Here is a 12,926-nt window from a genome sequence, read left to right on the forward strand (position 1 = left end):
GACACTCCTTTGAGGACAGTAATGTCCAGGTTTTAGCCAGGGAAGAGAGATGGTTTGAGAGAAGAGTTAAAGAAGGCATTTTTGTTTTAAAAATGGAGAAACCGTCCCTGAACAGATGAGAGGATTAAGACATTAAAGATTTACACCATCCACGTGGTAACCCGGCTCATTAGGGTTGATTTTTGAATCCATAAATGGGGTTTTAATGTTAAATTTCATATTTTTTCTTGAGTAGCGTAAAGGTGTAGGATGCATTTCCTTTCTACACTTTTGGACCCTTAGGACCAGCCTTCCTGTGCAGCATCGCTGACCACGTCCGTCACTTCAGGGAACACGTCGGGACATTCCCACAGGATTCTTCAACATTGTAATCAAGTAAATTCAATGTCGACAGATCCCAGTTCGTTAGACATAAAAAAAAACGAACTATCTGCAGTGACAAAAATAATCAGGATCCCAGAAAACGTCTTTTTTTATTCATATGACTACGTGAACATTATATGAGCAAAAAGCTGCTTAAAAAAAGCAAACGTGGTGGAAAATACATTGTATTAACACAAGGCTTAGAAAACCTCACCAATAATGAAAAAAAAAGTTGTAAAAAAACAGGTACATAACTTACAAACATGTCATCAAAGTTGTCCTTTAAGTATTAACATTGTGGAATTCAGTACAAAAACAAGATTCTCTATCCGTTTTCTTCCAGAATTCATGATTTGAATAATTTCCCTGGTGGGTTAATAAAGTATTCTGATCTGATTGTTACAGAAGTCACCACGAGGCTGTTTCTAAGCTATAATATTTATTTTCATCGTACATTCAAAAAAAGATTTTTTTATGACTGTAGCAAACCACAGAATAACAGCCTAAAAACATCATGAACTTAAGAAGAAAATATGAGGGCACGAGGGAAAGTTTTCAATCTCTGAAATGAAAACAACACTGGTCGGATCTTCTTGTTCTCTTGCTGAAAGGTGACACAGCGAATTTTGTGTAAGTGTGTAGACACTAAAAATTAGAAAAACGTTCACCTCACTGGATGTCTGTTGATCATGTGTCACCGAGTACCACGCTCTATTTACATGAGGTCACAAGAACAGAAGCACCCCAGCTACAGGCAACAGGTAAATATGACTGACGTCACCTCGTAGTTTTCCTTTATGTGGTTAGAATCTGTTGTGCCATTGATTTCAAGTTACATTGCTGAGCTTGCATTCCAGTACTCCTACATGCTTTTCCAAAATTATGGGCTTTGCAGCTACTTAATGTAGGTTGTAATAACACTAAAAGATGGATACATATCCTATACTATCCCACATATGAACTCTACCTTTAAGAGGTACAAACATCAGACCACATCTTCAAAATTCACACAAAAACATTCAATCACGGTTCTGTAAAAAAAAAAAATCACTTCATTTTATACTGCATTAGAAATATAGCCATGCACAGCACATGGAATATGTCAGATCCACCGCCCTTCACCTATGTTTCTGACAAGTGGATGACCAAGTCATCAGTCTGTGGGCGATCACTGACACCTAGTAATTCGGTTTCAGGCACTGACAAGTCCTTGTGTTGGTCCAGCTCTTCCTGGGACGTCTTGTCGGCGACGTCCTCGCTGGCCGCCTTGGAGTCCTCACTGAGCAACGCCGCCCGCTCTCCTGCAGAAGTGTTGGACGGGGCCGTGGTGACGTAGCCCGTAGACGTGGATCCACTGCCACTGTGGTGAGAGCCAGCTTTGGGAGCCATCTGTTGTGGGTGGTGAATCTGCTGTTGTGGAATAGACATGGGTATTTGCATGGGGTAGAAGTTCTGCAGGTATGGGTATGCTGGCATGGGGTGATATCCGTTGACAGGGATGTACAGCTGGGGGGGCACGACTGGCCGATGCATTTGACTCTTCATGGACATGAACTGGGGCTGATGGAACGGCGAACTCTTTTTAGGGCTGGCGTAGCGCAAGGCGTTTGCTGTGCTTGCGCTGATGTTGCTAACAGGGCTGGTACTGAGAGAGCTGGTCTGGGTAGTGTTGCTGGTACCAGAGGTCTGAGCAGAGCTGTTGTAGTTGGACAAGCTTTCCCAGGAACGCAGGCGCGCGTGGACGTCCTTGAAGCGAGGCCGTCTTGCGGGCGATTCGCTCCAACACTCCAGCATCAGCGTGTAGATCCAGGCTGGACAATCATCTGGGCAAGGCAGCAGCTGGTGGCGTCGCACCATCTCAATCACGTCCTGGTTGGAATAGCCGCAGTACGGCTGCAGCCCGTAACTGAAAGTCTCCCACAGCAAGACGCCGTAAGACCACATGTCGGAGTCGGAGGAGAACTTGCCGTACATGATAGCTTCAGGGGACATCCAACGGATGGGGAAAGGACTCGTGCCCATGAGGCTGTAGTAGTCGGCAGAGTAGACGTCTCTGAAGAAGCCCAGATCCATTACCTTGACGCTGAGCTTGTCAAACACCAGGACGTTTCGGGCAGCGAGGTCTTTGTGGACCACCTGCTGGCCGGACAGGTACTCCATCCCTGCAGCAATCTGGGCGATGATGTGAAGGAAATCTGCTTGTTCCAGCGTCGACTTGACCGTCTTGCCATCATCCGAGCTGCCGACATCCGAGTTAGGGGAGCGCATCACCAGGTACTCGTGCAGATTACCAAAGCTGGAGTAAGAGAACACCATACTCATCGGATGGTCTTTGGTAACCACCCCCAGCAAGCACACGACGCTTTGGTGCTGTAAGTGAAATCGGACGACGGCTTCTTGGCGAAATTCCTCACAGAGCGCAGCATCGGCCTTGTCTTTTAGCGTCTTGATGGCCACCACCTGGATCTGCTCACCAGGTGAGGCGCCATAAAGGTGGCCCTTGTAAACCTTGCCGAACCGATCCTCGCCGAGCTCTTCCATGAACCGTACTGCTGACATGTTAATCTCCCGCAGCTTGGCCTGCGAACAAATAGCAGAAAATACATCAAAGTCTATGGCCAATAAAACATGCTTAGAATCAGGTGCATCACCTTCATTACGAAGTGTTTAGAACAAAACCGGCTCTGTATTTAAAACCAAGCGCACCTGCAATAATCCAGGCATTTATGCTGTGTTAATTGTAGACTACTTTGGTTCTATTGGATTTTTTACAGTACAAGTTTCAGTGTGTATTCTGTAGAATCAGGCAAGTACGTACTTTTTAAACCAAATAAGATGGCTGCATTTTATACTGCAATGCTATAGTGTGAACGTGGTACTTTCCCAGGATGAATACACAGCAAGTACTTTGTGCATTGTACCTGCGGTTTCTGCGGACAGAGCAGGGACAGCTCGATGTCCTGGTTCGGCGAGCTGCTGATCGGGCAGCGAGGGGACGCATCCATCGATGCCTTCTGCTTATTGCGACACATGCAGACCAGGAAGAAGAGGCAGGCGATGAGCGATGGGATGGCGATGGCAGGTATTAGAATAAACAGCACCTCCTTCCTGGGGTTCTCTGGAGGATCTGGAGATGGCATGGGAAAGGACAAAGGTCAGCAGGTCAAATGCTGATGTTTCTTTTGTGTTAAGACACACCGATTTATTCTCATTTAAGGCTGAACTGAGGTTTTAGTGTTGTTTAGTTTTGTATATTCTTAACATGGACAATCCTCAATGATTCCTAAGTTCCAGTTGGTACAAAAGGTTTTCATTTCAGAGAAACAAACTGAGAAGACCTTCAAACATCAAGCAGCTAAACTGAAAAGATCTAAGGTTATTGGAAACCTGCTGTGCCACGATCGATGAGTGAAATTGTGGAACGGTGGTACTTACTGCAAGGCTGGACGTCACAGAGATCCACTCTGACCTGAGGGTCCAGGGTGAAGCACCAGGGGGCCTGCATCTGGCCTCCTGGGTTCCGGCAGAAGTTGTGACTCCCCCGTAATTCGGGGTGCTCCTGGGACAGGTGGTGGCTGTGGGGGTACTGAGCGCTCCACGGCTGGCAGTGATGACCGGACGCGGTGATGCTGACCGTGCCCCTGTAGTCGGACCCGCTTCCGTTATAGCAGCTGTGGTCAGAGCGGGAGTCTGTGGAGCAGACGGCAGAGGAAATTCACCTTCATGGCCGTGTTCCAGGTGGTTTAACACAGTATGTGCAACGCGTGCATGCCATAGTGTCCACTGACATGGGCCCAGCTTTTCGGGGGGAACTCCGATCCGCATGCAGGACGCGGCATTCGGCGAGCCGGGCTGGGGCAGGAGGTGGCAGCTGGGGAGCTCCAGCTGCATGAGGAGCATGGGGTTGGACCGGGCGATGCTGTACTCGGTGTGGCACAGGTCATTCTCCAGAGCTTCGCACTCATCTCGGCAGAGCTGACGCCGCTGAGGGCCCCAGGATCCCTCGTCGCACAGAGGGAAGACGTAATAGCAGAACGACGGGATGGCGAACGTGGAGCACTGGTCGGAGAGGTGGGTGGAGGTGCCAATCATCGTGAAGGCAGCTTGGAGGGAGTGAAAACGCAGACGTGTTGAATAGCGGTCGATGACGGCCGCTGCTATTAGCTCTGGAGTGGCAAGGCCTACCCGTGATGCGGTTTTCACTCTCGCCCTGCATCTGCAGAGACTCAACGTAGATGCTCTGGTTGCCGATGAAGCGAGCACAGGCGATGCCCCGGTACGGCTGGCAGAAGCCCTTCTCGCGTGACCTAAACAGGAAGTAGAAATAGTTATGCACAATAATCATGTTCTATGGAGCTTAACAGCAAACCGCCTGCTGCTGCCCGATCAGAACGATCGATCAGAACAGCTGCAGCTGAACAGGAGGAGGAGGAAAACACGTGGAAAAGCTGCAGGAGGACCACTAGATGGCGCTATAGGAGCATTAGTCATAGATCCTCTGTCTCAAGTTTCACTGGGAGGGTAGAGTAGGTTCAGAAAATATTAGAGCGAGCGTTTTACTTGAAATGAACATTCTAAATGTGGTGCGTATCGCATCAGCGCTGACATCGCTGCTTTGGAATCCTTTTTCATTCCATCGCTCTCTTGCCTGAGAAACAGAATCTTGACCCTAAAACGTTTATCCACTCATTATAAAGCTGTGAGTATCGGCCCGTCTCCATCCTTGTACGCAGAGATCGCTCAAACCACAGTGACGTTCCTTTCCGTCGTGCGTTTGTTCACACTCTGCAGCGTACCAGCGTGTCCACGGCGCCGTGGCGTGCCATTCTAAATCGTGTTCAGGCAAAGGAAAGCGCGACGTTCATCTCATCCGCTCATCAGGTGATGCTCCGTCTCTCCTGTCCGCGGACACTGCAGCTCCATCCTCTCCTTTCAATTAGCTGCTAACTGCTAGTGGCTTATCTGTTGGGACGTTCTAAAGGTGCAGCAGCCCTACCCAGACAGCGATCTCATTCCAGGCCTGCTGATCCATCGTTCTGCTTCTCAGGAGGCAATAACAGCACCGAAATAGGCATCTGTGTGTGGACGTAGAGCCCTGGCATTATGGGATGGTGTGATGCCGTAGTAACGCTCAGGTGTGTGGCCTACACAAGGAGCTTCAACTATAACACTGACGCAAATCCTCTTAACGTTCATCCTGATGCTTCTTTACCAGGATGTCCGGGATGCCAAACTATTCGTTTTCAACAACTGTGCTCCCTGGAGCCCATCAGAATTAAGAGTATATAGATCATGTACATTGTACACTGTGGGCTGATGGGACGGACTGCAGGAGACATTGGACGGCCGGTCTGACCGTGGACATCGGCATTCTTTCCAGTTTGCTGCAGGCCCGTCCAAACCGCCGGCTGGTGTCTGACTACTGACTCAGGAATCTATTCTAGGTCCTTCTGAGGCAAACCCACAAGACAGAGAGATGGAAATGTGAGTGTCCTGCTGTTTTCATGGTTTGGTTACAACAGTCAGGGCAACGCAGGACAGAGGCTGAACAATGTCTAATAGTCAAAGCAGAGGTCTTTTGCATGTGAGCTGACGTGTCTCTGCATGCTCATTTCAGCTTTGGACCTATAATCACACCAGTCGACTTCTGGAGATGTTTATTACAGTCAGTCCCAGAATACCAGCCTATTAACCAGTCCTCAGCAAAACCCTACGACTTGTTAGTGGGGTCATTTCTTAATCTGACGTCAACGTTAAGGATGAAAATAAATCAATCCAGAAACATGATCAGAACGGCAACACAACCAAACGGTGATGTTACATAGTTTGGGGAGTATTTCTAACCTCTTACTCTCATTTTATCCTGTTCTGCAAAATAACAGAACATTTCAGGAAAGAGTCCATTTAAGTAGAAAATTTGTCCAAGCAGACGGATGTTTTCTGTACTTTACTGGCATCTTACCGTTGGACATTCTTTGTGGAAGGTAAAGTAAGAATTTCTTTCTATAGGGAAACATCATGTCTTACCTGACAATAAATGTAAATAAATAAGTGAACTCTTTTCAACTTTGACAAAACAGAAATGTTCTACTTACTCGTCATCTGGGCTGTGTGTTGGCATCAGTCCTGTAAATTCAAGATAAAAAAATGAAAATAAACATCAGAAATTGTCTTAATAATCACAGAAATCACACAAAAGTCAACTATGGCCTCTGAGTTATTAGAATTCTAAATGAATGTAATATCACCAGAAGAGCGGGACAACTAAGGACAGTCAGATCGTAATGGACGTCCGTCCATTCTGTTCTCACTCATGAGTCAAATGATGTGTGAGGACACTTTAGGTTTGGAACTGAAAGAACTGAAATACATTTCACGCAGACAAAACTCAGCCCTTTTCGCTGTCTGGACTTTGTGCAGAGTGAGACATCTGTCCACATCTGGTTTTGACAGCATGTGCGAAGACAGATGACAGCAGGCAGGGCTTCATTGTGGAATCCTCTGTCTAAAAGACGAATGCTTCAGCAGAAGAAGCGCGGTGAACAAAGGTCACGTCCTTAACTCTTCCACGACGGTCCCGTGTCCATCTCTCTCCGTCTCTAGCCAGTCCCACCGTCTAAACCCAGACGCGAGTGGACGTAGTTCTTATGTCCAGGCCGAAGGAACGTGACCTGACCCTTACCGAGTTTGACATACAGGACGCCGGTAGCCGAGATGACCTTCAGTGAGTTGGAGGCGAAGCACTGATAGTAGCCGGTGTCTGTGGTGTCCAGGTCCTGGATGCGGAGCTTGGACCCCGACTCTGTCTTGCGGATGGTGACCCTCCCCTGCTCCTGAACCACAGGAGCGTCGTTCTTCAGCCAGCGGATGGTTGGCCGGGGGTTCCCGGCCACTCTGCAGTGCAGTGTGGCCGTCTGGCCCTGGAAGTGGGTGATGTTGTTGACGGGCTCCGTGAACTCCAGAAAATGTCCTTGAGGAGAAAAGCAAGGAAACGATCAGACGCCACGGCAACGACAAAGAATGACGTTTGCTCTTCCTGTTATGGTCTCTCCCTCCATCACATCCTGTTGGCTCACATATCAGATGTTTGGTCTCGTTCTCTGTTTCCAGATTATTATTTTTTTGTCTTTGTTATTCTCACCTGTGTCTCGTTAGCCGCCTCTAGCGAGCGCGTCTTTCTACTTTACACCCTTGACAGGCCGCCAGCCTTCTGCTGGCAGGCTGCTTTTTCGCCCCCAGTGCTTTGGTCGATGTTAATTGTTCTGAATGAACGACTGCTTTCTTATCTTTAATTCTTATCATTGCTACATCTGCTAACACGTTTGATGTGGCCCGTTTTTTTCCTCGTCTGGAGACTCTTGACGTCCCTCGTTCTCATTTAACCTGCGAGAACCATGTTGTTACAATCAGCAGGAACAAAGACCAAAGCAGACAACGGGATGAAACCACAACGATCCCTTTCATCTGCTCTCGTTTCCCTGCAAAGCCTCGACAGTGGGAGGCGAACGACTGCTTCTTATGCGTTGAACTGCCTGCTTACCGAGACACACGGTTTGGACTCAGTGGGTCTCTCAAACAACTCGGAAATTAGCCAAACTAAATATAAGCATTCCAGAGCCGACTTTCAGGATGACATAGAGGCCTGAAGTAAAAGATAATGTCGTGCTGCGGGCTCACATAAACGAGCGCCGAGTCCGATTCAAGTGTTTAGAGCTGCAGCAGGAACGCCAGGGAACTAAAGGACGCTACGAGCAAGTCCTTTATAACAGCACAAAGACATAAAAGGGAATCACTGGGGTTTATAGACAATGAGTAACACACACACACACACACACACACACGCACACAGCGCCCGGGCTCTTAGAGCAACAGTCAAGTTCTGGACCGGTTTACGCAATGGAAAAACAGACGTGTGCCAAGCTTCTTATCCCGGCCACCGCGGAGCCGATGACTGATGCCACCACGGAACTCTTTAATTATAACGTCTTCGGTCTTCATCTAAGAACGCGCTGCACGTCTCCCGATGAGACTCAGGAAGTGCAAGAATGCAGGGAAGGAGCGGAAAGAGGAACGCGAACCACAAGTCGACTCTCCTCCTGCTGAGGTCCAAACGGAACAGCTTACACCGGTACCCAGTCCAAATGCATATATGACATACACGCTAAATTCATTCATTCATTTTCCAACCGCTTCGTCCGTCATCGGGTCGCGGGCCAAGCTGGAGCCTGTCCCAGCAGTCAATGGGCGAGAGGCAGGGTACACCCTGGACAAGCCGCCAGTTCATCACACAGAGATCAGCCACAAACACACTCACACATACGGGCAATTTAGCGTCATCAATCAGCCTAGGCTGCATGTTTTTGGTGGTGGGAGGAGCCCGGAGAACCCGGAGAGAACCCACGCAGACACGGGGAGAACATGCAAACGCCTCACAGAAAGGTCGGAATCGAACCCTCGACCTCCTTGCTGTGAGGCAACAGCGCTTACCACTGGATCGGTAGTCACGTGTTCAGGTGTGCGATCTACTATAGCAGCAACAGGAAGTCCGTTACTTGAAGAAAACCCAGAGGATGATGCAAATCTGAGGATGATAGTGAAACTGTTATGCGCTGTGTGTATATATATAGCCCGTCTCCTCTCTTCTTTGCTCTCTGCTTGGTCTTGTTTTATGATTCTTCATTGGAATTCCTACATTGGAAGGCTACCTTTCAAAACAACAGCAGAGGTCTTTGTGTCCCGCCGCTGAGGTCACAGCCTTCAGTGTGGCATTCAATTAGTCTGAAACGTGGGCGTAAAATTCACCTGTGTGCAGCGGAACAAGTTCCCGCATGTGAACAACCCTCCTGGCGAGGGAGCGTTCCATTTCTGCAGGCACAGGGTTGTGACGAGCACTTCCTCAAACCTCCATTTACAGCTGAGACCACACAACAGCTGGATCGGCTGCTCAAGCCGACGGTGACCGTCGACAGGCTGGACTGTTACCCATTTCTTTATTTGTGTTTGCAATCTATTATCTGGTCATCCAAATAATCCCAACTGTAATTTCACAAAAGAAATTCTGACATTTATGTGTATCCATGTCCTTCTGTTCTCACACGAGGGTGATTCTTTTTTTCCCCACTATCTGCTTATAAAGCTTCACATTGAATAATGTAGACAACACTTTGAGACAACACATTTAAAAAGAACCATTTGCTAATAACGCTATTGAAGCTTCCTCTCCGTCCCGAGGAATGATTCCAGAAGCAGAAACTATTAGCTCTCCTGACTGAACCTACAAACATACTCAATGTTGGACATTCCGTTTCCCGTCCCTGATGTTAAACAGACTGCGTTCAGCAGCGTTGCCGCTGGCCCCTTGAATCACAACATATATCCGACGCTGAACAGACACCATAATGCACGACAGAGTTCAGGGGCTCGGAATCCAGGAGGTAAAATCATTAGCAAATCTGGCTCTAATCATCAATGAATTATTGCGTGGACAGGCCTGATTGTTGGCATGAGTTCACCGACATGCGTCTGGAGGAGGAACGTGGCTTCGTATGCCACACCAGATTTCCGTCTGTTAATATGGTCCCTATCAGAATAATCGAGTCATGCATTTTTGGTCTCAGAGGAAAAATCTGTAAAAAAAATAAATAAAAAAAGAGCTTCTGACACGGAAAAGTCAGAATCTTGCCAGTTTGATGTCATGCGTGCAGAAATGCGAGGCGTGAAAGTCACCGTTGGACATTAGAAGCCGTTTATTGATTACATATTATAAAATGTGGACAATGTGCCTGAACCTGGCTGCGGCTGTGACGCAGCTACAAACTGCCCTGTGGATGCGCATCACCTTGACAACACAAAGTATCACAGGAAGGTAACCTGCAGCACAGGTAGGAATGTCAAAACATGCCACGTGGTGGGGCCACATCGACCGTCACTGCCCCCCTCCCATCCATACAGGTGTGGGATTAGCTGTTGCTACGTCTACCTGCAGAGGCAGACCCAGCCTCCACACTCATTTAAAAGTCAAGTAAAATACTCTCAGGTTACATCCAGCCGTCTCTGCAGGGTAATGACTCCCTCCCACCTTGACCAATGAGACACTTCCATTTGGTTCATGATGAGGTATAGCTGGAAGCCTTTAATATTGATATGAAAGAATGGAACTGATGAGAGAAGATACCAGAAGGTGCACATAAGTCTAATAAGCCACAGTAGCTTTTTATTTATTTTATTATCTACTACTACTCGTATTGAAAGACGGCCCTAACCTCTCCCCTCTGAGTGTGAGGTTAGGGCCTCACATTTGTGACTTAGTTCCAGTTCTGCTTATTACAAAACACCTGCGGTATTTCTGAGTGGACATAAGAAATGAAAGGCCGAGCAGTCAGGTGTTTGGTGACGTCTCACCTTTGGCTGTGGGGGCAGAGTCACTCTGAGCCTCGACCAGACCGTCTGTTTCCACCGACAGATCAGGAGCAGCTGCTGGAAAAACAACAGACACGGAGTAAGATTCAAACTGTCGCTGGAATCAAACAAATGCAGAAACAAGCTCAAAGTCTGAGGGAGAGGATAATATAATAATATAATATATAATTTCAACAGACTGATGAATCCTGTACTGTATATGAACAATGTTATTTACTTTGCTTTATTATTTAAAAGTGTTGCATGAAATCATTTAATTCATAAACTGGTATTTTATTAGCATTTTTTATTTGAGTTTGGTAATGTTCGTAAGGAAAATCTGCTTCATAGGCACATTCAAATCAAAAACATGAACAATCTAAAATGGAAAAAAATTACTAAAAATGATTTTGTGCAGCCACGTGACATAATAAAATTAAAATAAATTGAACATACAGGATTTTATGTGCAGGTCACCTTCTCTCAGTCTCAGTTCTCTCAATCAATCCTAAAATCTGAAACAGAACATTTTCCTAAACAAACTGCAATTTGTTTAATAAAAGATAAGTCTCGAAATCTAATCAGCTGCTCACTTCCTGGAGCACGGTCCACAAAAACCCAACAAAACAATCGAATGATATTTTAATTTGAACGAGCCGACAGAGACAAGATTGTAATCTATACATGAACACGACTTCCCAAATCACAGCAGGTCACATCTGGAGGATGAATCGTCAGGTCTGAAGATGTCTTAAAGTTTGTTTAAAGCTTTACCACAAATTAGCGTTAACTGGAATTGATTTGTTTGAAGCACTCGGATGTTTGAGTCGCTGTGTGAGGAAGGACGTCACCAAACGACAACGTGAAGAAGATCTGAACCAGAGGAAGGTCTGACTCCTCATCTTCATTATCTGTGAGCCAATCAGAGCCGCTCTGTGTGACTGGGCGTGGCTCTATCCAGGATCCAATCAGCATCAGACCCATGTGTATTAGCTGGACCTAGCTCCCCCTGCCTGTAACGCAGAACACGTGTGTGACAGATGTTGGTGGCGTTGATGATTTCCGTGAACAAACCGTACAGCGTTCCTCTCAACAGCCACCCCCCCCCCCCCGTGGACTGGCATCTCGCCATGGACAACAGACGGCGCTCGGGCCCGCTGGCCTCGCTGTCCGAGGGGCGGCTCCATCCGTAAACACCCAGCATCAGATGCAGATGCTGGGATGGAATGCCCGGCCTCTCGTTTCATCGCGCTGCAATGGATGAAGGCCACCTCTACAGACCGACCGATGAGTCCCCAACATTCAGACGGCTCTGAAATGTCCTCGCCACATCACAGCACAAAGACAGAGCAGAAGCATGGAAGCGACGCCAGTCGTAGCTTTCTGCAACGCTCGCTGATTGGTCTCAGCCCTCTCCTCTGCTGCCATCTGTTACTGATTGACTTCAACCGGAGCTGAATGGAAACAACAAGACGTGATCTGTTCCTGAAAACAACACGAAACAGTCTCAGTGTGTGTTCCTGCAGACCCGTCAAAGCCTGAAGGTCTCCTCCAGCGATCGGTCCAGAAGCTGCATTTCCATTGGCTCTGCTCCTCCACGCTCAACCCCCAATGCTTTTCCATTATGGAAACAGAACCTGGTACCTGCCTGTCCGACAACAACGACTCCCGACAGTTCACAGAACGATGGCACTCTCCGGGTCCCGTCCACATGGCCACGCAGCCCCGCCTTAGCAGCCACAACAGCTGATTTGGCCTGAATGAGGCCTAAGACGCTGCCCTGGTGCATTCCAGCAGCCGCCATGAAAGGGCCCTTTGAGAGCAGAGGGGCCCGACCAGAACTCAATCTACTGGGGTTTGACTGAGGGCCTTCTGGCACAGCTCAACACTTTCCTCTCTTGTTTAAACTGGCCTGTGTGTGTGTGTGTGTGTGTGTGTGTGTGTGTGTCTTGTCTCCGTTACTCCCCATCCTCCACAGTTTACGTCCTGCCGCCTAACCTTTAGGTGGGTTTAACGGTTTGCAGAAACACAGAGCAGCTCCAGTTAGACCTCAGTGGAACAACAGGAAAATCAGCATTAGAAGAGGAACACGTCTTCAATTCTGCTTTTGGGATCTCCAAAAACCTGAGGTGAATGTTCGGGTTCATTCTGTGTGTCCTGGCTGC

The 12,926-nt window shown here is 47.8% G+C and overlaps 1 protein-coding gene across 1 annotated transcript; it reads right to left on the reverse strand.

Annotated features, from left to right (window-relative positions):
- Positions 1-1,485: 1,485 nt before the first annotated feature.
- On the reverse strand, positions 1,486-12,565 carry ror2 (receptor tyrosine kinase-like orphan receptor 2). The gene is made up of 9 exons (XM_068753187.1): positions 12,406-12,565; positions 10,765-10,839; positions 7,046-7,333; positions 6,459-6,489; positions 4,549-4,670; positions 4,152-4,466; positions 3,799-4,053; positions 3,285-3,490; positions 1,486-2,943 (listed from the first exon to the last, which is right to left on the reverse strand). The coding sequence occupies exons 1-9, from the start codon at positions 12,563-12,565 to the stop codon at positions 1,486-1,488; spliced, it is 2,910 nt and encodes a 969-aa protein (XP_068609288.1).
- Positions 12,566-12,926: the final 361 nt, after the last annotated feature.

This window comes from Brachionichthys hirsutus, chromosome 19 (assembly GCF_040956055.1).
Source record: "Brachionichthys hirsutus isolate HB-005 chromosome 19, CSIRO-AGI_Bhir_v1, whole genome shotgun sequence".
Taxonomy (NCBI): Eukaryota; Metazoa; Chordata; class Actinopteri; order Lophiiformes; family Brachionichthyidae; genus Brachionichthys; species Brachionichthys hirsutus.